The sequence below is a fragment of the Solea solea genome, chromosome 15, assembly GCF_958295425.1.
Source record: "Solea solea chromosome 15, fSolSol10.1, whole genome shotgun sequence".
NCBI lineage: Eukaryota > Metazoa > Chordata > Actinopteri > Pleuronectiformes > Soleidae > Solea > Solea solea.
This window is the reverse complement of record NC_081148.1, coordinates 1,674,258-1,700,004: the sequence shown is the minus strand read 5'-3', so window position 1 is coordinate 1,700,004 and position 25,747 is coordinate 1,674,258. Positions and strand designations below refer to the sequence as shown.

At 41.5% G+C, this 25,747-nt stretch overlaps 2 protein-coding genes across 4 annotated transcripts in view; both read left to right on the top strand.

The window, feature by feature from the left end:
- The first annotated feature begins 1,556 nt into the window (after positions 1–1,556).
- On the top strand, positions 1,557–6,704 carry prorsd1 (prolyl-tRNA synthetase domain containing 1). The gene is made up of 4 exons (XM_058651643.1): positions 1,557–1,700; positions 3,012–3,137; positions 6,182–6,271; positions 6,442–6,704. The coding sequence occupies exons 1-4, from the start codon at positions 1,620–1,622 to the stop codon at positions 6,652–6,654; spliced, it is 510 nt and encodes a 169-aa protein (XP_058507626.1). The 5' UTR covers positions 1,557–1,619; the 3' UTR covers positions 6,655–6,704.
- A 7,351-nt stretch (positions 6,705–14,055) lies between these two features.
- The window catches only part of LOC131473677 (inactive ubiquitin carboxyl-terminal hydrolase 54-like), a 35,736-nt gene continuing 24,044 nt past the window's right edge, over positions 14,056–25,747 (top strand). For all 3 annotated transcript variants that reach the window (XM_058651115.1, XM_058651113.1, XM_058651114.1), the window contains exons 1-2: positions 14,056–14,198; positions 20,905–21,416. In XM_058651115.1, coding sequence (XP_058507098.1) covers positions 21,225–21,416 — 192 coding nt within the window. In that variant the 5' untranslated portion in view covers positions 14,056–14,198; positions 20,905–21,224. The remainder of the gene's footprint in view (positions 14,199–20,904; positions 21,417–25,747) is intronic.

Genomic DNA, 25,747 nt, shown 5'->3' with positions numbered 1-25,747 from the left:
GGAGAGCAGCAAGACAGTGAGACAGCTGCTGCTCTGAAGACCAACTGACCAAAGCGATGGACAGTGGACAGAGGTGAAGGACAGACAGGATTAGACATGAGCATATAATCCAGGGACAACTCAGGTTCAAGGGTTTGGAGATAAAGTCAGAGAGTGAAGGTTGAGATGGTTTGGTCACGAGCAGATGAAGGACAGTGATCGTCCTGGACAAAGGATGTTGAAGATGAAAAGAGGAAGACCACAGAGAAGGTTCATGAGGACAGAAGAGGACACAAGGACGACAAAGGATAAAATGGAGTCAGATGATCCACTAAAGGGAGGAGCCAGAAGAAGACATGTGCTTAGAAATATATACTTGACCTTCAATCGCGGACATGTGTCGACACACGTTCTTCTGTGTCCTAGTCCTCCATCATGCGCAGCTTGGGGTATTTGATTTTTGGTTTTGGTGGAGGTGGAGGTCTCCGGGCTAAGTTGATCTTTGAGACGGTCAGTATGTTTTGCAGCCACCTGGGCGTGGTCCTGAACTCTCTGCACAGGGACCAGGTGTACGAGCCCAAGTCTCTGAAGCCAGTCCTGCCCACGTATGATGTCATCATCTGTTCGTCCAGCGCGCTGAACGTGCTAACAGAGACAAAGTAAACATGTTGACTTGGCTTTGACTTGGTGGACTTGTCCGCCTCTGCGTCTTTGGAGGTCGCGGCCTTCTCACCGTCTTCAGTGGTCTCACTGGGACCTTCAGCCTCCTGACCAGCCTGGACCTCCTGAACAGCCTCTTCCTCCTTACTGGCCATTACTGCTTATATCAATATTCACAATCACTGCTTCATCAGCAGTGACTCTCATAAATGTTAGGATCTCTGTGACATCATCTCCTTTGATCTCTGTGACATCATCTTCTTTGATCTCTGTGACATCATCTCCTTTGATCTCTGTGACATCATCTTATGACATCATGTTTGGTTAGTTGCCGTGTTTTGTGTCCTCCTCAGGGTGGACGGGCTCAGCCATAGAGACATTGAGGACATCCAGGAGGACATCCAGGAGGACATGTGACCTTCATGTCCAGGAGACGCCTCCTGGATGCCTCCCTGGGAAGGTGTTTCAGACTTGTCCTCCAGTAGGAGACCTCAGGGCCAACCCCGACACGGATTCTGTCTCTCGGCTGGTCTGGGGACGCCTCGTCCCCCCAGAGGAGCTGGTGGATGTGGCTGAGGAGAGGACAGTCTGGCTGATATTATTCTCCTCGTTCTGCGGGACGTCAGCAAATATTAAATATTGCAGTTATTGTTTTGTCCTCGTTATTCATGCTTCAGTCAGGTTTAACATCAACATCATTAGTTTCATTGATTTTCTGTAAGTTAATTGTTTTCATAGATGCTCCATAAATTATATTATTATTATTATTATCATTGTTGTTATTATTATTATTATTTTTAATGTTATTATTATTATTATTATTATTATTTTTATTATCATTATAGCTTGTTTTGAATCAGGGCTTAGATTGAGGGGAGGGGAAAGTCGAGAGTGTCCAGAGGGCGGCGCTGGTCACATTAGCTGCAGTAAATGTGAGTAGAGAAGAAGAGTCTTCTTCCTCTCTGTCTAAAAACAGAAAGATGTCAGAGAATCTGCGCGCGGAGCTGGAGACATATCTGCACACTCTGAATGTCCAGACCACGTGTGTTGACCACGCGCCGGTAAAACTCCATCTCTTTCTTGTAAACACAAACAAACGCCGTCACGTGTCACATCGTGAAACACGTGTGTCAGACCTGCAACATTCACCACGTCACCGTTGAATCTCATTAGGAAACTTCGTCATTGAAGATTCTTTCGTTAACTGTACATTTAATAAATAACATGAAACAAATGTGGCGACGCTACACAATCACAACCGGTGTTTGGTTACATTCGGCGTCAGTGAAGTGTCAGTGTCCACCGCAGAGGACAAGAGACGCCTGTGTTCCTTCACATGTCTACAGACACATGAAGGTTGCATGAAAGTTGCATGAAGGTTGCATTTGTGTTCATTCTGTTGCCGAATTCATCGGAAGATCATTTGAAAATAGAATCGCGGTGAAACTTGTTGACTGTGTTGTTTGTGTGCGTGTGATCGTGGTTTGAGACGCTGTTTTTAAACGGGAGCCTCTGTGTGAACGTGTTGATTACACAGACCTGCCCTCACCTGCAGGGGGCGCACTTGTCTTTGCTGCGTCATGTCTCTCGTGTATGGAGGACCGAAAGGGCCAAAATTAAATAAATAAATACACCATTAAATAATTCATTAAATGTGTCATTAAATAATTTTAAATTAATTAAAGACACATTTAATTTAACGCTGCTCTCCGTCGGACACTAAGCACCGAGCGTCCGCTGAGGCGAAGCTGATCACCTCCGATACCGTCGCTGCCAAACTATATATAATCCATCATATCTTAATACACAAACCACATTTTTGAATTCTAAATGACTAATTTCTCGCCTCAAAGATCTTAAAACTGCGCTCAGGGACTCAGAAAAATATTTATTTCAGGTTTATATTTCTTTTCTCTGCTGCTATGCTGTGATACATTTCAGACCAAAGCAATGAAAGAGACTCGATCAGCGTTAGCCCCGCCCTCTGACTTTGATGGGCGAGTTTGACAGATAAAATAAATGAATGTCCCTTTCGGTCCTCCATACTCGTGCACCTGTGTGTTTGAGTTCATATTAAGTTTTTGATTTATTCCATAAATGAAAAGAAAAACGCAAACTTTCTGAGTCAAAGTAAGAAACACAACGCGTCCTTTTCTAAACTGACATGAGTTTGGGTCGCAGCGTGAGCAGAGAAACCCAGACTTTACCTTTAAACCTTTAAACGGGTTCACCCTGGACAACCTGTCCATCACGGGGAAACAACCTGGAGGAACCTGGAGAACTCTTCTTGTCCACAGTCCTGATACGACTGCTCGACTGAGAACCTTTAAGTAGTTGGTGGTGTCACAGTTGGTCTCCTCTGCTCTGCTCAGGTGTTTACAGTGGAGGAGATGATGCGCCACCTACAGGACGTCAGAGGAGCTGTCACTAAAAACCTCTTCTTAAAGGACAAGAAGAAGAAAACGCTGTGGCTGGTTTCTACTCGTCATGACAGACAGGTGTGTGTGTGTGTGTTTGCATAGCCATCTTTGTGAGGACCTTTTTGCATTGTGTGGTCATTTTGGGGTGGGCGGTCATGTGGAGGATGCTGCTGCTTTAATAGTATTTTATTATTATTCAATTATACCGGTATATTATATTATATAGATAGAACAAGATATTTAGTTGGTTTATTAAAAATGCTTTTCAGTAAAAGTCAATAACAATAACTCCAATAACAAATGATAATTTTATTCAAAATGTATTTATTCAAAATGCTTGAGTCAACAATTCCTGTAATGAATGAACAGCACAATGAAAGAAATAATGTCGCATCTTAACATCCTTCACTTAAGTTAACAATAACTCTGAACTCGAAATAACACTCACTTAGTCTTTTTGAGCAATGCACTAGTGCAGTCCATGGATCTGTAACTGTTGTGGTGTTTCACTGTGTGAAATGACCATGCAGCCTCCGCTGCATTCACTGCATCCTCATTCCCTGGTCTGAGAAAGTACTGTGTGATCGAGCTAGCACTACCCTCGCCTCGGACAGCTGTTTTGTGCTTCTCTGTGTCCAGGTGGATTTTCAGATCTCTTGCACCTCCATTGGACACCGAGACATATGTGCCTGCTTTGCACACTGTGCACAAGGCTTCCCATTTGTCTCGACCCGATCTGAAAGCCGGGAAACTCTTTAGCAATTCGTCGGTAAACGAGCACTTGCGCTTCGGCATGTTGCTTGCGTATGACTGACAGTCACGTTGTCTACGTTCCGATTAATAGGGCTGACAGCATAGGGGCGGGGATTAGGCTACGTCGCACGCAGCGCCGTGGGCAGTGCCCTAGTGCATGTAAATGTAATGGTCCAAAGAAGGTAATTTTAAAAACCAGGACATTTCCTCACTTTCTAAAAATAACCCGGGACACCCGGGACAGGACGTGAAATACGGACATGTCCCGGGAAATACGGACGTATGGTCACCCTAAGTTTGCCTGATGCCTCAAGGCTAAGCTAAGCTAAGCTAAGCTAAGCTAGGCTAAGCTAGTATGGAGTTTTGGAGAAGACACTGAAGACATGGAAAAGCTGGAAACTCGGAGGGTTCACGGTCTCCACGTCACTGAGAGGTAAGACTCACGCTAATCGACTCTATTTCTGCTCACATTGTTTACGATGTCATATAGTTGTCGGCAGTAAAGCGACAACGTTGTGTAACGTTTGATAGACAATTATACATACGAAGTAAACTGATAGCAAAGTAAAGCCACCTTGCTTTGGCTTGAGAATAATGTAAATAAATGTTTTAATGTTATTCATATTTCATTCATATTTGTTCAAGGAGTCACAATGTTTTCACACCACGGTCATGTTCACGGTCATAACATCTAAGGTCCATTCATAGCCTATATGGACAAAATTAGAAAGTTCACAGCTAATTCAGTTAGCATATTTTGCTGAAAGGTTTATGTTTCCTGGAAAAAGTCCAATCTTTGTTCATATTTCATGTGTAATTGTATTCTTTGTCCTTTAGGAGCATGGTTGAATCAAGTCTTGGAGAAAATCTTCACACCACACACCATCCAGTGTCTGCTCCTCTTCCAGACTCAGATTCTGTCGCCACTGTACATGTTTCATAGTTTATTTTTTGTTTGCATATTGTGTTAGACATTTGTCTTCTTGTTTTTCCTTTGTGAATAATAAAGCTATATTTTGTTGTATTACCCTGCATTTATGTGTACACCACAGTTCAACAGTAAAGACTTGTGGAAGGAGGCTGAATAGTTACTGTTTTTGTTGTTATATTACTTACTATACTACACAAGTTAGATTTACACAATAAAACTGATGCCGTTGTCATCAGTAAACAAAGTAGCTCTCATTCTGTTTCCTCCAAAAGAAATCACTCTTCATCTAATGATACTCTAATGGCTAGAAAAGAAACCACAACCAATATGAATTTAAATTTGTATTGATGCTACTACAATAATAACAATGATGATATTAATAAAGACAAATCGAACTTAGTATACGGCCTCACGGTGGTGTAGGACTCTCGCTGCAAGGCGAGAGTGGTTAGCACTCTTGCCTTGCAGCGAGAAGACCCGGGTTCGAGCCCCAGTTGGAACAAGGGCCTTTCTGCACGTGTGTGCGTGGGTTCTCTCCGGGTTCTCTGGCTTCCTCCCACAGTCCAAAAACTGGGGATTAGGTAAATTGGAAACCCTAAATTGACCATAGGAGTGAGTGTGAGAGTGAATGGTTGTTTGTCTCTATATCTGTGTGTGGCCCTGCGATGGACTGGCCAACTGTCCAGGGTGTGACCCCGCCTATCGGCCGATGTAGCTGAGATTGGCACAGCACCCCCCGCGACCCTCTGGTGGAGGATAAAGCGGTAGATGATGACTGACCTATAGCTCATTGTGAGCATCAACAGTCTCTTCATAGAGACTGTGCTGCTTTTCAGGAGCTGAATATCTTCTGATGTCCTGACCAACAGAGACAGGTAACCACAGACGCCTGACAGGACACCACATCAGCCATCAGCCGACAGAAATGTACGTCTTTTCCTTTGCAGCCATATCAGTTTGAAAACTACATTCGGTCATTGTCGTTCTCACTTTACCCTGCAGAGCAAGAGCTGGTTAGCGTAACTGTTAGCAAAGATGGCGGACACCGTGTTTACATTCTGGGAATGAAGTCTCGTCCCCCTATGGGTGAGTCTAAAAAGTGCGGAACTGCCGTTGTAGTTTCAAACCTTGAACGTCGTGGGCACAACGTGCCCTCAGATGACGCAATGGTCAGATTTTTTTACAACTCAGTGGAAAACTGAGGGAGGAAATCAACTTTAAAAATACTACTGCTATTCTAGCATTACAAAGCCACATGCTAATCAGTGGAGTATCCCTTTCACCTCAGCAGAAATGATGGTCCTCACATCCATGGTGCATTCGCTCGGACCTCACCTTGATGCCCATACAGGAATGTGGGTGTGTCTCTGACCTCGTGTCTTTCTCTCTGTCTGTCTCTCTTTGTCTGTCTGTCTGTCTGTCTGTCTGTCTTGTCCAGGTCAATCTTAATGTCCTGGCTAAAAAGCTTGGCGTTGGCAGTGGAAATCTGCGTTTTGCAGACGAGGCGACCATGTTGGACAAACTGAAGGTGAGGACAAACCTTTTTATCAATAATGAGACGCTGATCAGAGACGAGAACAGTTGAATTACTTTGATGTCTCTGTCCTCTTCTGTCTCTGTCCTTTGTCCTCATCCTCTGTTGTCTGTCCTCTTGTCGTCTGTCCCCTGTCCTCTTGCCCTCTTGTCCCCTGTCCTCAGGTGGGTCAGGGCTGTGCCACAGCGCTGGCTCTTCTCTTTGACAAGGACCAGAGTGTGAAGTTTGTCTTAGAGAAGGATTTGTTGGACGGAGGACATGAGATGGTTTACTTTCACCCGATGACCAACAGCGCCACCATGGGGATCCGTCCAGACGACCTACTGCGCTTCCTGAAGGAGACGGGACACGAACCCATCCTGGAGACATTTGAGTAGAGAGACATGAAAATAAACGATAAAAATAAATACAACACGAACATTTTAAAGACGTTTTAAGTTTTTTCATTTCTGTCACAGAAAAGAGACACGGAGACAGAGACACTGAGACACTGAGACAGAAACAGAGACTGAGACACGGACACAGAGACACAAATGACTCCACTAACAAAAAAAACCTAGACTCTACGACGTCCTGAGAAGACGTTCATGTCTTTATGTCTTTGACTCACTGTTAGACTTTTCCAACAGGAAACTGAGCTGCTGGTCCACTGCTGCCTCGTGTGGACAGTCTGTGTCACTGAAGGTAAATCTCAATGTGGTTTTCTTACTCATTTTCAGTTTTTACAGAAAAGCATAATTCACTTTATTCACTAGGATAGTCTCATTTGTCTCAGTGTAGGACGATCTCATTTGTCTCAGTGTAGTACAGTCTTATTTGTCTCAGTGTAGTACAGTCTCATTTGTCTCGGTGTAGGACACTCATTTGTCTCAGTGTAGGAAAGTCATTTGTTTCAGTGTAGGACAGTCTCATTTGTCTCAGTGTAGGACAGTCTCATTTGTCTCAGTGTAGTACAGATTCATTTGTCTAAGTGTAGGACAGTCTCATTTGTCTCAGTGTAGGACAGTCATTTGTCTCGGTGTCAGACACTCATTTGTCTCGGTGTAGGACACTCATTTGTCTCAATGTAGGACAGTCTTGTTTGTCTCGGTGTAGGACAGTCTCTTTGTCTCATATGTCTCAGTGTAGGACAGTCTCTTTGTCTCATTTGTCTCAGTGTAGGACAGTCTTATTTGTCTCAGTGTAGTACAGTCTCATTTGTCTCGGTGTAGGACACTCATTTGTCTCAGTGTAGGACAGTCTCATTTGTCTCAGTGTGGGACACTCTCCTTTGTCTCCGTGTAGGACAGTCACATTTGACTCAGTGTAGGACACTCATTTGTCTCAGTGTAGGACAGTCTCATTTGTCTCAGTGTAGTACAGTCTTATTTGTCTCAGTGTAGGACACTCATTTGTCTCAGTGTAGGACAGTCACATTTGTCTCAGTGTAGTACAGTCTTATTTGTCTCGGTGTAGGACTCTCATTTGTCTCAATGTAGGACAGTCTCATTTGTCTCGGTGTAGGACACTCATTTGTCTCAGTGTAGGAAAGTCATTTGTTTCAGTGTAGGACAGTCTCATTTGTCTCAGTGTAGGACAGTCTCATTTGTCTCAGTGTAGTACAGATTCATTTGTCTAAGTGTAGGACAGTCTCATTTGTCTCAGTGTAGGACAGTCATTTGTCTCGGTGTCAGACACTCATTTGTCTCGGTGTAGGACACTCATTTGTCTCAGTGTAGGACAGTCTTGTTTGTCTCGGTGTAGGACAGTCTCTTTGTCTCATATGTCTCAGTGTAGGACAGTCTCATTTGTCTCAGTGTAGTACAGTCTTATTTGTCTCGGTGTAGGACTCTCATTTGTCTCAGTGTAGGACAGTCTCATTTGTCTCGGTCTAGGACAGTCTCTTTGTCTCATTTGTCTCAGTGTAGGACAGTCTCATTTGACTCGGTGTAGGACACTCATTTGTCTCAGTGTAGGACAGTCTGATTTGTCTCGGTGTAGGACACCCATTCGTCTCAGTGTAGGACAGTCTCATTTGTCTCGGTGTAGGACAGTCTCATTTGTCTTGGTGTAGGACACACATTTGTCTCAGTGTAGGACAGTCTCATTTGTCTCGGTGTAGGACACTCATTTGTCTCAGTGTAGGAAAGTCATTTGTTTCAGTGTAGGACAGTCTCATTTGTCTCAGTGTAGGACAGTCTCATTTGTCTCAGTGTAGTACAGATTCATTTGTCTAAGTGTAGGACAGTCTCATTTGTCTCAGTGTAGGACAGTCATTTGTCTCGGTGTCAGACACTCATTTGTCTCGGTGTAGGACACTCATTTGTCTCAGTGTAGGACAGTCTTGTTTGTCTCGGTGTAGGACAGTCTCTTTGTCTCATATGTCTCAGTGTAGGACAGTCTCATTTGTCTCAGTGTAGTACAGTCTTATTTGTCTCGGTGTAGGACTCTCATTTGTCTCAGTGTAGGACAGTCTCATTTGTCTCGGTCTAGGACAGTCTCTTTGTCTCATTTGTCTCAGTGTAGGACAGTCTCATTTGACTCGGTGTAGGACACTCATTTGTCTCAGTGTAGGACAGTCTGATTTGTCTCGGTGTAGGACACCCATTCGTCTCAGTGTAGGACAGTCTCATTTGTCTCGGTGTAGGACAGTCTCATTTGTCTTGGTGTAGGACACACATTTGTCTCAGTGTAGGACAGTCTCATTTGTCTCGGTGTAGGACACTCATTTGTCTCAGTGTAGGAAAGTCATTTGTTTCAGTGTAGGACAGTCTCATTTGTCTCAGTGTAGGACAGTCTCATTTGTCTCAGTGTAGTACAGATTCATTTGTCTAAGTGTAGGACAGTCTCATTTGTCTCAGTGTAGGACAGTCATTTGTCTCGGTGTCAGACACTCATTTGTCTCGGTGTAGGACACTCATTTGTCTCAGTGTAGGACAGTCTCTTTGTCTCATATGTCTCAGTGTAGGACAGTCTCATTTGTCTCAGTGTAGTACAGTCTTATTTGTCTCGGTGTAGGACTCTCATTTGTCTCAGTGTAGGACAGTCTCATTTGTCTCGGTCTAGGACAGTCTCTTTGTCTCATTTGTCTCAGTGTAGGACAGTCTCATTTGACTCGGTGTAGGACACTCATTTGTCTCAGTGTAGGACAGTCTGATTTGTCTCGGTGTAGGACACCCATTCGTCTCAGTGTAGGACAGTCTCATTTGTCTCGGTGTAGGACAGTCTCATTTGTCTTGGTGTAGGACACACATTTGTCTCAGTGTAGGACAGTCTCATTTGACTCGGTGTAGGACACTCATTTGTCTCAGTGTAGGACAGTCTGATTTGTCTCGGTGTAGGACACCCATTCGTCTCAGTGTAGGACAGTCTCATTTGTCTCGGTGTAGGACAGTCTCATTTGTCTTGGTGTAGGACACTCATTTGTCTCAGTGTAGGACAGTCTGATTTGTCTCGGTGTAGGACACCCATTCGTCTCAGTGTAGGACAGTCTCATTTGTCTCGGTGTAGGACAGTCTCATTTGTCTTGGTGTAGGACACTCATTTGTCTCAGTGTAGGACAGTCTGATTTGTCTCGGTGTAGGACACCCATTCGTCTCAGTGTAGGACAGTCTCATTTGTCTCGGTGTAGGACAGTCTCATTTGTCTTGGTGTAGGACACACATTTGTCTCAGTGTAGGACAGTCTCATTTGTCTCGGTGTAGGACACTCATTTGTCTCAGTGTAGGAAAGTCATTTGTTTCAGTGTAGGACAGTCTCATTTGTCTCAGTGTAGGACAGTCTCATTTGTCTCAGTGTAGTACAGATTCATTTGTCTAAGTGTAGGACAGTCTCATTTGTCTCAGTGTAGGACAGTCATTTGTCTCGGTGTCAGACACTCATTTGTCTCGGTGTAGGACACTCATTTGTCTCAGTGTAGGACAGTCTTGTTTGTCTCGGTGTAGGACAGTCTCTTTGTCTCATATGTCTCAGTGTAGGACAGTCTCATTTGTCTCAGTGTAGTACAGTCTTATTTGTCTCGGTGTAGGACTCTCATTTGTCTCAGTGTAGGACAGTCTCATTTGTCTCGGTCTAGGACAGTCTCTTTGTCTCATTTGTCTCAGTGTAGGACAGTCTCATTTGACTCGGTGTAGGACACTCATTTGTCTCAGTGTAGGACAGTCTGATTTGTCTCGGTGTAGGACACCCATTCGTCTCAGTGTAGGACAGTCTCATTTGTCTCGGTGTAGGACAGTCTCATTTGTCTTGGTGTAGGACACACATTTGTCTCAGTGTAGGACAGTCTCATTTGTCTCGGTCTAGGACAGTCTCTTTGTCTCATTTGTCTCAGTGTAGGACAGTCTCATTTGACTCGGTGTAGGACACTCATTTGTCTCAGTGTAGGACAGTCTGATTTGTCTCGGTGTAGGACACCCATTCGTCTCAGTGTAGGACAGTCTCATTTGTCTCGGTGTAGGACAGTCTCATTTGTCTTGGTGTAGGACACTCATTTGTCTCAGTGTAGGACAGTCTGATTTGTCTCGGTGTAGGACACCCATTCGTCTCAGTGTAGGACAGTCTCATTTGTCTCGGTGTAGGACAGTCTCATTTGTCTTGGTGTAGGACACACATTTGTCTCAGTGTAGGACAGTCTCATTTGTCTCGGTGTAGGACACTCATTTGTCTCAGTGTAGGAAAGTCATTTGTTTCAGTGTAGGACAGTCTCATTTGTCTCAGTGTAGGACAGTCTCATTTGTCTCAGTGTAGTACAGATTCATTTGTCTAAGTGTAGGACAGTCTCATTTGTCTCAGTGTAGGACAGTCATTTGTCTCGGTGTCAGACACTCATTTGTCTCGGTGTAGGACACTCATTTGTCTCAGTGTAGGACAGTCTTGTTTGTCTCGGTGTAGGACAGTCTCTTTGTCTCATATGTCTCAGTGTAGGACAGTCTCATTTGTCTCAGTGTAGTACAGTCTTATTTGTCTCGGTGTAGGACTCTCATTTGTCTCAGTGTAGGACAGTCTCATTTGTCTCGGTCTAGGACAGTCTCTTTGTCTCATTTGTCTCAGTGTAGGACAGTCTCATTTGACTCGGTGTAGGACACTCATTTGTCTCAGTGTAGGACAGTCTGATTTGTCTCGGTGTAGGACACCCATTCGTCTCAGTGTAGGACAGTCTCATTTGTCTCGGTGTAGGACAGTCTCATTTGTCTTGGTGTAGGACACACATTTGTCTCAGTGTAGGACAGTCTCATTTGTCTCGGTGTAGGACACTCATTTGTCTCAGTGTAGGAAAGTCATTTGTTTCAGTGTAGGACAGTCTCATTTGTCTCAGTGTAGGACAGTCTCATTTGTCTCAGTGTAGTACAGATTCATTTGTCTAAGTGTAGGACAGTCTCATTTGTCTCAGTGTAGGACAGTCATTTGTCTCGGTGTCAGACACTCATTTGTCTCGGTGTAGGACACTCATTTGTCTCAGTGTAGGACAGTCTTGTTTGTCTCGGTGTAGGACAGTCTCTTTGTCTCATATGTCTCAGTGTAGGACAGTCTCATTTGTCTCAGTGTACTACAGTCTTATTTGTCTCGGTGTAGGACAGTCTCATTTGTCTCGGTCTAGGACAGTCTCTTTGTCTCATTTGTCTCAGTGTAGGACAGTCTCATTTGACTCGGTGTAGGACACTCATTTGTCTCAGTGTAGGACAGTCTGATTTGTCTCGGTGTAGGACACCCATTCGTCTCAGTGTAGGACAGTCTCATTTGTCTCGGTGTAGGACAGTCTCATTTGTCTTGGTGTAGGACACACATTTGTCTCAGTGTAGGACAGTCTCATTTGTCTCGGTCTAGGACAGTCTCTTTGTCTCATTTGTCTCAGTGTAGGACAGTCTCATTTGACTCGGTGTAGGACACTCATTTGTCTCAGTGTAGGACAGTCTGATTTGTCTCGGTGTAGGACACCCATTCGTCTCAGTGTAGGACAGTCTCATTTGTCTCGGTGTAGGACAGTCTCATTTGTCTTGGTGTAGGACACTCATTTGTCTCAGTGTAGGACAGTCTGATTTGTCTCGGTGTAGGACACCCATTCGTCTCAGTGTAGGACAGTCTCATTTGTCTCGGTGTAGGACAGTCTCATTTGTCTTGGTGTAGGACACACATTTGTCTCAGTGTAGGACAGTCTCATTTGTCTCGGTGTAGGACACTCATTTCTCTTGGTGCAGGACAGTCTCATTTGTCTCACACACAGGTGTCCCTGACGCGTGTCCAACTATCTCTGCAGACTCATGTTTGTGTCTTTAACAGCTTCATGGTTCAGATCTATGGTGGCCTGGAAGATCACTTCCTTTCAACCTGCCTTTCAAAATAAGAGCCGCTGGCTTCACCTTTTACGACTTCTTATTCCAAACATTTACTTTAACGTTCACAGTTAATTCTGTCAAATCAAAGTTTTAATCTCCTTCATATTTACGTTAAATATTACGTGAGACGAGAGTCAAACACTGACTGGACACAGAAATGCTACATTTGAACAGATTTGTGGCACTTTTGTTTTCATAAGTCATTTATTTGTCATTGGTGCCCCCTGTGCCCCTTCTCCCTCCCTGCTGCGATACGGCACTGTCACATGTCATTAATGTAAACAGAACAGTGACAGACGGTCAACACAGAAGGCCACGCCTCCTCTCAGGGCTGGCACAAGCCTTTGTGAAGTGGAACGATGGAAAAGGTACAATGGTGCAGATCATGAGGGGGCGGAGTCAGCACATCAACACTGTATGTGTATGTAATCCATCCTATAATCACATTACTTATCAGACTTCTTCACTTCCACGTGAAGGAAAATAAATCCATATTTTTATAATCGTGACACTGCTCCTTTAAAATATCCAGGAAGTGAGATGGTCATGGGGGGGGGGGGGACTTCCTGTTGTGGGAACAGGTGTGCGTGCTCTGACAGAGATGACATCATTCTCTCTGAGTCACCTGGGGAAACGACAGCTGCGCGTGGACGGAGACGGAGGAGGAGGAGGAGGACACGCCTTCATCACTGCTGTGTGTTTTTGATGAAAATGAGTTTTAATTGAACTGAATCTATTTTATATTAAACTTTTTAATAATGTTTTATTATAATATAATATAAACTTGTGTCGATCACTAACGATGTAAATATCTTACATAGTTGTGCCAAATTTTAACTTTAACGATCATGAAGTTCATCTGATAATGTTTGATTTGAATGAATGAATGAATGAATGAATGTTTAAAAATGGTCACACGCACACAGACTCACTCACTCTCTCACACGCACACAGACTCACTCACACACACGCACACACACAGACTCACTCACACACGCACACACACAGACTCACTCACTCACACACACGCACACAGACTCACTCACACACACGCACACACACAGACTCACTCACACACGCACACACACAGACTCACTCACTCACGCACACAGACTCACTCACACACACACGCACACAGACTCACTCACACACACGCACACAGACTCACTCACACACGCACACAGACTCACTCACACACACGCACACAGACTCACTCACACACACGCACACAGACTCACTCACACACGCACACAGACTCACTCACAGACTCACTCACACACACACGCACACAGACTCACTCACACACACGCACACAGACTCACTCAAACACGCACACAGACTCACTCACACACGCACACAGACTCACACACACACACAGACTCTCTCACTCACTCACACACACACACACAGACTCACTCACTCTCACACACACACACACAGACACTCTCACTCACTCTCACACACACACACACACTGCTGCAGGTAGTAGCTCCGCCCCCTTCACTTCGCCGTTCAAACACAATAACGGCCGCGCCGCTGCTCCGGTTCTGTCTCCCGGTCCCGCCGGTGTCCTCCTGTCCTCATGTCCTCAGGTTGTCCGCAGGTCACAGGTGAGACGCCGCCGCCGCCATGTTTGCTGCTTCTCTTCACCGCCTGCGTCTTTACTCGGTGTTTTTTTTATTACGGTAACTCGTTCAGCGGCGGTCGCGCGGTACCGGTCACTACGAGCTCGCGCTGTAACTGCGCAGCAGGAATTGCGCGTGTTTGTGGGTAAATGAACGCGTGATGCTCGTGTCGTACATTGTTCTCCGTGAAGTTTGCTAGAAGTGATGTCATGAAGCGCCGGTGTGACGGCGGAGTGTCGTTAACGGCTCCGCCATGATGAACACTTGATCCATCGATACACGGAAAGAATCCCGCTTCACTACCAGGGCAGCTTCATGGACATGGACGCGGTTTTCTTTGTAAATCAGTGATGTAATCGGATCCCAATGAAGCCGATGTGCAGAGTAGCTCGTGTGAGATACTGGAGTCATTTATTACTTTACTCTGGGAAAGACTTTACTCTGTAAGACAAGAAAACAAGAAAACAAGAGCATTTGTCAACGGAGTTTGGTGCAGTGGCTCATGACTGAGTCAACATTTGTGTTCTTGATAAATCCTCTTTCTCATATTCAAATACGTTTGTCTTTTTACTGAGGAAATAACACAAAACACCAGCTCATCTTCACGTTAAGATTATAATCTACATGTTCATTTTATAATCTACATGTCAACTCCAGTTGTGTTGAGTATCTGAGAATGTTTTCTTGTTCTCGTCTCATGTGAAATGTCATTTCTCTGATTAAACGTCCAGACTTGTTTGATGACCTTTGTCATAACAAACCACATTAGCACTCTGAGCTAACGTGTGCTAACAGCACTTTTTTACAGATCCTAGATATTCTAGAAAAGCCAGAGGTGAATGAATGTGTGCAGAGTTATTTAAACCTCAGAGAGAAAATCAGTCCTTTTAACATCACACACACAGGAGTTGTTGATCTCCTGCTGCCTCCATCACTTATGTCAATATGTCTGATTTTGTCAAATTCTGCTTTTAAAGGGGACATATTATGCAAAATCAACTTTTTAACCATTTCAATACTTATATTTGGGACTCTGGAGGCCCTACCAGTCGCCAAAGTGTGGAAAAAGAATACTCAGTCATGTTTTCGTGGTCCCCCTTAGTGTAAGTATAGGCCATAAAACACTCGATGTTGAATTCCCTGCACTTATGACGGCAGCATGCGCATTTCACCGCGAATGTTACCGCCCACCAGTAAGTTTACCTCGAGAGCTCCACCTTAGCTCCACCTTAGCTCCACCTTAGCTCCACCTTAGCTCCACCTTAGCTCCACCTTAGCTCCACCTTGTCCCTATAAAATGTGAGAGTGCAGGCGAGGGAGGAAGAGCGGTATTATGTCAACGCGGAGGGACAAGTGTGCTGTTGGTGGCTGCACAGTGGAGCACAGTGTTTTACAGAGGATTTTATATATGAAGCTAATGTGCCGGATAAAGTCAGCAAACGTGTGTTTGTGTGTTCGCACCACTTCACATCAGACTGCGGCCAGCGGTCGCCGTATTTAGTCAGCGAACGTATTTCACCGACGTACAAACACACACATTGTTAAGAACATACTACAACTTCTTCCGTAGCTTCCTCTTGTTCAGGGTCGGACTCTGGTTCAAACATATATGGTTGAACCACAATGTTTCCTCGTTCAACCGTTGTCATGGTAGCGTGAGCGTGCCGGCGTCGACACACCCCCTGGAAGAAGTAGGTGTGTGTTTGCCTGTGTCTCATTTGCATGTAAAGGGACCAGGCACAGAGCGTTCTGAAAGGGGCGGTTTTGGCAGGGTTATTGAACTGCTATGGTGCTTCATTCTTTTTTTTTTAATAAATGTTTTTATTCATTAGACAGGCAAAAGTACATACAATGAAAAACAGGCACTTTCTTTTTTCAAAAACAACAACCACTTAACCCTCCCACCCCGATCAGTAATAACACACATCCTTCCTTCTTAGCGTAAACAGACATACAAATATAAAAGTACACAGATAATTAAGAGAGGGTAAAGATCATTCATTAGTCCTGTAGTGTCTTTAGTCCAGCTATGTAACTAATCATGCAGCCCCAAACTGAATCAAATTTTCCAGGTGTCCCCCTCAGTAGGGCTGAACGATATATCGTTATCGTATCGATATCTAGATATGAACATTCAAGATATTCATATCGCAAAAGCAACGATATAAACAATATAGATTTTCCCCCGCGCTCGCCCTACATGTACATTTCTGGCACAATAAACTTCATTTTTACGATTGCCCTTGAATGCACCACTGCGGCCAGCCAACCACAAACCTTATTTCATGCTTGCTGTGGATCGACAGCTGAAGCCAACCAATGACAAACATAGGAGGGCGGGAGGGAGACAGACACTGAGACGCACACAAACACACACACGACATACACAGCGGGAAAGAAAGTGACATGAGCGCGGAAGATAATGCGGCCGGTGGCGATTTTGTGCCAAAACATAAATCATCGTATTTTGGATTTAAAAAGGATGATGTCAACCACAGCGAGGTGTTGTGCAGGTCGTGCTTGGAAAAAATGCGACGAAGCAAGGTAGCACAACAAACATGTTTCACCAGCTGAAACAACACCATCGCGTGCTGCACGAAGAGTGTATTACAATGAGAGAAACACCGGGGACTTCTCAGTCATCCCAAAAGAAGCCCAAGCAAAGTGTGTTTACTGCAGTCTACTACAGTCGACGTCCACCGGACATAAAGGCGTTACAGACGCTATAACATACCACATTGCAAAAGACATGGTACCCGTGTACAAAGTCTCACAGTGAGTTCTCATCAATAAAACTGCACTTTCCATGTGGAAAGTTTCCACAGTCTTTTGTATTATGATGTTTTTATTTTTCTGAAAAATGCTTGGTTTTCACCGAACCCGTAGTCATATCGTATCATATCGATATCGAGATATCTGACATGAATATCGAGATATGAAATTTTGTCCATATCGTTCAGCCCTACCCCTCAGATTGTATTTAATTTTCTCCAGATCTAAGTAGAGCATAAGGTCCTTAAGCCACAGCGAAGCTTTGGGGGCAACTGGTGCCTTCCACTCCAACAAAATTCTTCTATGTGCTAATAGAGAAGCAAAGGCAAAACTATCCTTAATTTTTTTCCTAATTGTTTGAAGCTCTGATAATACTCCAAAAATAGCCAATTCTGGACAAGGCGTCAACATTTAGTGCTTCTGCAAGATGTTTAAAAACATCCGTCCAGTAAGCTTGCAGACGGGGACAAGACCAAAACATGTGGGTCATGTGACACCTATGACATGCGTCTGTGACATTGGGATACATTTCTGAAAGTTTACAATTGGTCAAATAAATACGATGAACAACCTTATATTGTATTAAATTAAGTCATTTATGACAGATGGCACTACTGTAAGTTCACCTGAAGGGGTTCTAATCTGTTTAATTTGCTGGGATACTGATTGGCTTTTTATTAGCGAGCCAGATGGCGTCCTGCCTTCTCACCGTGTTCGTAAAGAAATCCACGTGATCGTAAGAGTAATTTTTCAGTTTCTTGTGTTGACAATAAGTTATAGTCCATTTGAAGGTTTTGTCTCTCTTTGTCTAATTCAGGGGATTGAGAATTTGATAATTTTCTGTCCAATTCTTTTATGCTTTCCATGAGTTGTTCCTGTTTTTGTTTTTTGAGTTTATTTAGTCTTGCAGAATAACATATAATCTCTCCTCGGACTACCACCTTTAATGTCTCCCACAGTAGAGATGGGGATATAAGATTAGACTTGTAGGTAATAAGAAAATCATTAATTGCTTTGGAGATTGTTTGGCAAAAGTCATCATCGTTTAGCAGTGTACCATTCAGTCTCCATGGAGGGCGTGTCTTTTGTAAAAGTCTAAACGACAGGTCGAGTAGCAATGGAGCATGGTCAGATACCACTATTGTTGAATATTCTATGTTACTCACCACAGGAAGAAAATAACTATCTAAGTTAAAGTAATCAATTCTTGAGAATGTTTTATGGACCTGAGAGTAAAAATCCTGATAAAATAGTTTTTTATCAGGATAAAGAAAGCGCCATGGAGCTACACGTCCTATTTGATCCATAAACAATGAAATTGCTTTGGCAACTTTAGAAGGGGAATCGCGCCGTGGGCAGGATTTGTCTAGCAAAGGGTTTATTAGAAGTTAAGTCTAGTAAAAGTGAGGTTACTTCCCTAATAAATGCCTCATCATCCCAATTGGGTGCATAGAGATTAACAAGAAAAACAGGTATATTGATAAGAGCGCCTGAAACTATAACTAACCGGCCTTGGTGGTCAGCTATAACGTTCGTTGGGTAAAACTGTATTTTTTTAATGTATCAAAATCGCTTCTAAAGTTCTAAAGTTTCTGTTTTAAGATGTTTTAAGTGGGAAAATACTCTACCCCTTTTTACTGGACCATTGATCCCTTTAACATTCCAAGAGACAAATCTCAGACAAGATACCCCTTTTTTTGTAGTATTAGTCATAAACAAAATTGTAAGTACATGGTATGAAAAAACACTGCTTTGTAGAAGGACGTAATGTTACAAATGCACAAACAAAAATAAAAATAAAAGCAAATCTGTAGGATCTACCACCTCAGTACCCCAACACAAAAACCCTTAGAACAGGGAACAAAAATACACACCTAAACCTCCCTTAGCTTGTCCTAAGAACGAGAACTAGCAGCGGGACACCGTCTGGCCCATCGGAGGACTCTTTCTTTCTCTTGGAAGCGGAGGAATTTGACGATGAAGGCTCTCGGTTTCCCCGCGCCGGCATCGCCTGGTCTGGGGCCGAGGGAGCGGTGAGCTCTCTCTATCTCGGGAGGGCTGTTAAAAACATCGGGCCCCGTCACCGGCATCAGACGGTTGGAAACAAACTTCGTCGGGTCCTGATCTTTCTCGCTCCCTTTGATTATGTTGATACTCCTGGACCGATTCTCGAGGTCATCCACGTGTTCCAGGAGCACCGTGGCTTGGGATTGCAAGGTCTTAATAACAGCTTAATAACAGTGAGTTTTCACTCACCACAACTTCAGTATTAGTGAGACGGTTGTTAAATGACGTCACCTGTTGACCTAGTGAATCCACTGACTGCATCAGAGATTCAGTTGATAGCCATGTCAGCTTTGAAACTATCACGTTGTTTGCAGAATAGAGCCTCAAGGTCGATCATGGTGACTGGGTCGGAGTGGCCTCTGCTACTAGAGATGTTCCGATACCATTTTTTCCCTCCCGAGACCGATTCCGATACTTGTGCTGTGGGTATCGGCCGATACCGAGTACCGATACCGATACCAGTGTGTTATAAAAAAATATATATCATACTACGCCTGCATGACTGTGATATGATTATCATCACCAAATCCTTTACCGTATCAGTCACGGGTGTCAGACAGTGGAATAATCTGGATGAGGAGATGAAAAAATCAGCAAAACGGAGTGTATTTAAAAAGAAGTATGTAGAGATGACCATTAATCGATACACAATGACCCAGGAGGAAAGTATGACAAAGGTCAGAGACAGAAATCTGTAGACACCGTGTGGATACGGCAGTGGAAGCAAATGTAACCAAACAACAGCTGACATACATGGAGTCTGATTGACTGTCTAGAGCTAGACTGCATCTCTGAGTGCTACCTGATGCTGAAACATGTTTTTGTCAAAATGTCATAAGAAAAAGAAAAATGATGAAAATATGTATTCTGTGGGTAATGGGGACGGGACTAGATAAGCTTCAGCTTCTCCCGCTTTCCCTTTTGGTTATGTGTATTGTGTAAACTACACTAAGATGATGTGTGATGATGAGTGAGCTAACTGACATGACCAAAATAAACATACATACAGTATATATATATATATATATACAGTATATATATATATATATATATATGTACATATATATATGTACATATATATACATATAAATAAATAAATCATTGGTGGTAAGGTTTGGCTCAGGTTAAACCCTCTGTAAAACATGAACGTATACAGCAAATGGACATCATTTATTTTTACCAGTGAAATGTTATTTGGTTTTTCAGCTTGTACGTTTGTTTTCACTCTGGTCCAAACACCGCGGCACTGGCAGAGCTTCATGTTTCCATGACGACTGACCGGGAAAAGACGCGTGTGACATCATTTTTACATGACTCCAGATAAAATGAGTCTCTGAAGTAACGTTAAACTTTAAAAACAGAGGCATACATACGCAGGACACAGGTACGCTGGTTAGTTGTAGCGCTGCTACGTTTAATAAACGGGCCGCTCCAGTTTGACTGTAGACGCGCTAACGGAGCTAGTGCAGCTAACAACGCTAACAGAGCTAACTGGTAAATACTGCCAAACCGCCGACATGATGAGCTAACGTTAGCTCCTTGTCTACAGGTGTCAGGTGATCAGTTCTTCTTCACGCCTCTAAAACAGCACAGCGCAACTGTTTCAAGAGCGGCGAAGAAGAACCGCGTCAGAGCTAACGGAGCTCTATTAAATAACGTGGTATCGGAACGGTGCATGGACTCCAGTACTCGCCGATACCGATGCCCACATTTTCGGCAGTATCGGAGGCATTTCTGATACTGGTATCGGATCGGAACAACTCTATCTGCTACCGGCGCTTCTGCCCCCGGGTCTGGATGCTCCAGCGACAATAACTTTATTGTCCTGTTCACGTCTCTCTCTCTCCTGCAGATCAGTGAGTGTCTGACCTTTGACCTTTGGTCGTGGCCACAGTGACATTCTGTGGAGGAGGTGATGAGGAGGAGGAGGAGGAAGACGAGACGTTACCACAGGTCACCTGCACATGGATTACACAACAGAGAACGTTTGGGATTAAAAGTCAAAAACAAAGAAATGTTTAACTAAAGAACACGTTTGTGGAAAATCTTTTTTCTGCTGGAGGAAAATGTCTTTTTTTTACTTTGACACATGAACTAATGATGGGAAGTTAATCCCTGCAGGAAGAAAAGCCGTGAGAGTGAGTTGGAAAAACAAAGAAAAAGAGAGAGAACATGTCGTGGAAGAGGAACTACTTTGCGTCAGGCAGCACTGGAGGCAGCGGAGTCTGCAGCGGAGTCTGCAGCGGAGTCTGCAGCAGCGTGGACCAAATCCTGGCGCCTCGCACAACCACGTCCATCGCTCCCAGTAAAGGTCTGAGCAACGAGCCGGGACAGAACAGCTGTTTCCTGAACAGTGCCCTGCAGGTACACAAACGCACACGCACGCGCACGCTCACCCTCTCACACACATGCACATGCACACACACACGCACTTTCTCCTACACACACTCACTCACGCACGCACACAGGAGTTGTTGATCCATTTCTCATCACTAAGTTCAAATGTCTTATTTAGTCAAATTTGACTTTTAAAATATTTAATTTCGACATACTTCAGTGACACAAAGTGACCACATGAGGCAGCAGAGGACCAGCAGCTCGTGTGTGTGTGTGTGTGTGTGTCTCTCACAGTGAGATAAAGACGTGAGCTCGTTTTTAAAGACATCTCTGATTATCTGGATAAATCTATATATTTAAGATGTGCTAGTGCTCCTGTGACTGGACATGCTAACAAGTGAGTCTGTTTGTTATGTTTCATAATGACGCAGTGAATCCTCAATGATTTCATGAACCAGAGTGGGAGTCACATGACTGTGTGTGTGTTAAATGGAGACTGACTCAAAAACTGTGGGTGGGGCTGAAATGACTGGTCCAAAGAGGAAACAGTCATCATATCATTAAATTAAGCCTCTCACACACACACACACACACACACACACACACACGGGTGTACAGTAGGTCAGCGGTTCAGAGTAGGTCGTGTGGGGGGGCGGGGGGCGGTCTGACGGCTCTGAAAGTGTTTTGCATCTTGTGCATTTGTCCACTATCACAGGACATGATACTATACTATTCACTATACTATACTATACACTATACTATTCACTATACTGTACTATTCACTATACTATACTATACACTATACTATACTATACACTATACTGTACTATACACTATACTGTACTATTCACTATACTATACTATACACTATACTGTACTATTCACTATACTATACTATTCACTATACTATACTATACACTATACTATACTATACACTATACTATACTATTCACTATACTATACACTATACTGTACTATTCACTATACTGTACTATTCACTATACTGTACTATTCACTATACTATACACTATACTATACTATACACTATACTGTACTATTCACTATACTATACTATTCACTATACTGTACTATTCACTATACTATACTATACACTATACTGTACTATTCACTATACTATACTATTCACTATACTGTACTATTCACTATACTATACACTATACTATACTATACACTATACTGTACTATTCACTATACTGTACTATTCACTATACTATACTATACACTATACTATTCACTATACTATACACCAGGGGTCACCAACCTTTTTGAGACCAAGAGCTACCTGAAGGGTAGAGAATAATATGGAGGGCTACCATATTAACATTTTATGCAATTTACCATTTAAATGATGAATATTATGCATTCAATTGCATACACATTCATTCCAGTGCTTACTCCTAATGATTATCACACGTTTATAAACAATATCAGGACATTTTACTCATATGGATGATGGTGATCATATGGATACATGCAAGTGAGGTGAAGTGAAATGAGCCCACGGGCACCTCGTTGGCTGCTCGCGGACTACCAAGTGCCCGCGGGCACCACGTTGGTGACCACTGCTATACACTATACTATACTATTCACTATACTGTACTATTCACTATACTATACTATACACTATACTATACTATTCACTATACTGTACTATTCACTATACTATACTATATACTATACTATTCACTATACTGTACTATTCACTATACTATACTATACAATACTATTCACTATACTGTACTATTCACTATACTATACACTATACTATACTATTCACTATACTGTACTATTCACTATACTATACTATTCACTATACTATACTATACACTATACTATACTATTCACTATACTATACACTTTACTATACTATTCACTATACTGTACTATTCACTATACTATATACTAAACTATACTATTCACTATACTGTACTATTCACTATACTATACACTATACTGTACTATTCACTATACACTATACTATATACTATACTATACACTATACTATACTATTCACTATACTATACACTATACTATACTATTCACTATACTGTACTATTCACTATACTATACTATTCACTATCTATACTATTCACTATACTATACTATTCACTATACTATACTATACTATACTATACACTATACTATACTATTCACTATACTATACTATACACTATACTATTCACTATACTATACTATACACTATACTATACTATTCGCTATACTATACTATACACTATACTATACTATTCACCATACTATACTATACACTATACTATACTATTCACTATACTATACACTATACTATACTATTCACTATACTATACTATTCCCTATACTATACACTAAACTATACTATACACTATACTATACTATTCACCATACTATACTATACACTAAACTATACTATTCACTATACTATACTATACTATACTATTCACTATACTATACTATACACTATACACTATACACTATACACTATACTATACTATACTATTCACTATACTATACTATTCACTATACACTATACTATACTATTCACTATACTATACACTATACTATACTATTCACTATACTATACTATTCACTATACTGTACACTATACTATATTATTCACTATACTATACTATACACTATACTATACTATTCACTATACTGTACTATTCACTATACTATACTATATACTATACACTATACTATTCACTATACTGTACTATTCACTATACTATACAATACTATTCACTATACTGTACTATTCACTATACTATACTAGACACTATACTATACTATTCACTATACTGTACTATTCACTATACTATACTATTCACTATTCAATATACTATACTATACACTATACTATACTATTCACTATACTGTACTATTCACTATACTATACACTATACTATACTATTCACTATACTATACACTAAACTATACTATTCACTATACTGTACTATTCACTATACTATACACTATACTGTACTATTCACTATACACTATACTATATACTATACTATACTATACACTATACTATACTATTCACTATACTATACTATACACTATACTATACTATTCACTATACTGTACTATTCACTATACTATACTATTCACTATCTATACTATTCACTATACTATACTATTCACTATACTATACTATACTATACACTGTACTATACTATTCACTATACTATACTATACACTATACTATTCACTATACTATACACTATACTATACTATTCGCTATACTATACTGTACACTATACTATACTATACACTATACTATACTATTCACCATACTATACTATACACTATACTATACTAGTCACTATACTATACACTATACTATACTATTCACTATACTATACTATTCCCTATACTATACACTAAACTATACTATACACTATACTATACTATTCACCATACTATACTATACACTAAACTATACTATTCACTATACTATACACTATACTATACTATACTATACACTATACTATTCACTATACTATACTATACACTATACTATACTATACTATACTATTCACTATACTATACTATACTATACACTATACTATACTATTCACTATACTATACACTATACTATACTATTCACTATACACTATACTATACTATACTATTCACTATACTGTACACTATACTATATTATTCACTATACTATACTATACACTATACTATACTATTCACTATACTATACTATACACTATATTATTCACTATACTATACTCTTCACTATACTATACTATACACTATACTATACTATTCACTATACTATACTATTCACTATACTGTACACTATACTATATTATTCACTATACTATACTATACACTATACTATACTATTCACCATACTATACTATACACTAAACTATACTATTCACTATACTATACACTAAACTATACTATTCACTATACTATACACTATACTATACTATACTATACTATACTATACACTATACTATACTATTCACTATACTATACACTATACTATACTATTCACTATACTATACACTATACTATTCACTATACTATACTATACTATACACTATACTGTACACTATACTATATTATTCACTATACTATACTATACACTATACTATACTATTCACTATACTATACTATACACTATACTATACTATTCACTATACTATACTATACACTATACTATACTATTCACTATACTATACTATACACTATACTATACTATTCACTATACTTTACACTATACTATATTATTCACTATACTATACACTATACTATACTATTCACCATACTATACTATACACTAAACTATACTATTCACTATACTATACACTATACTATAC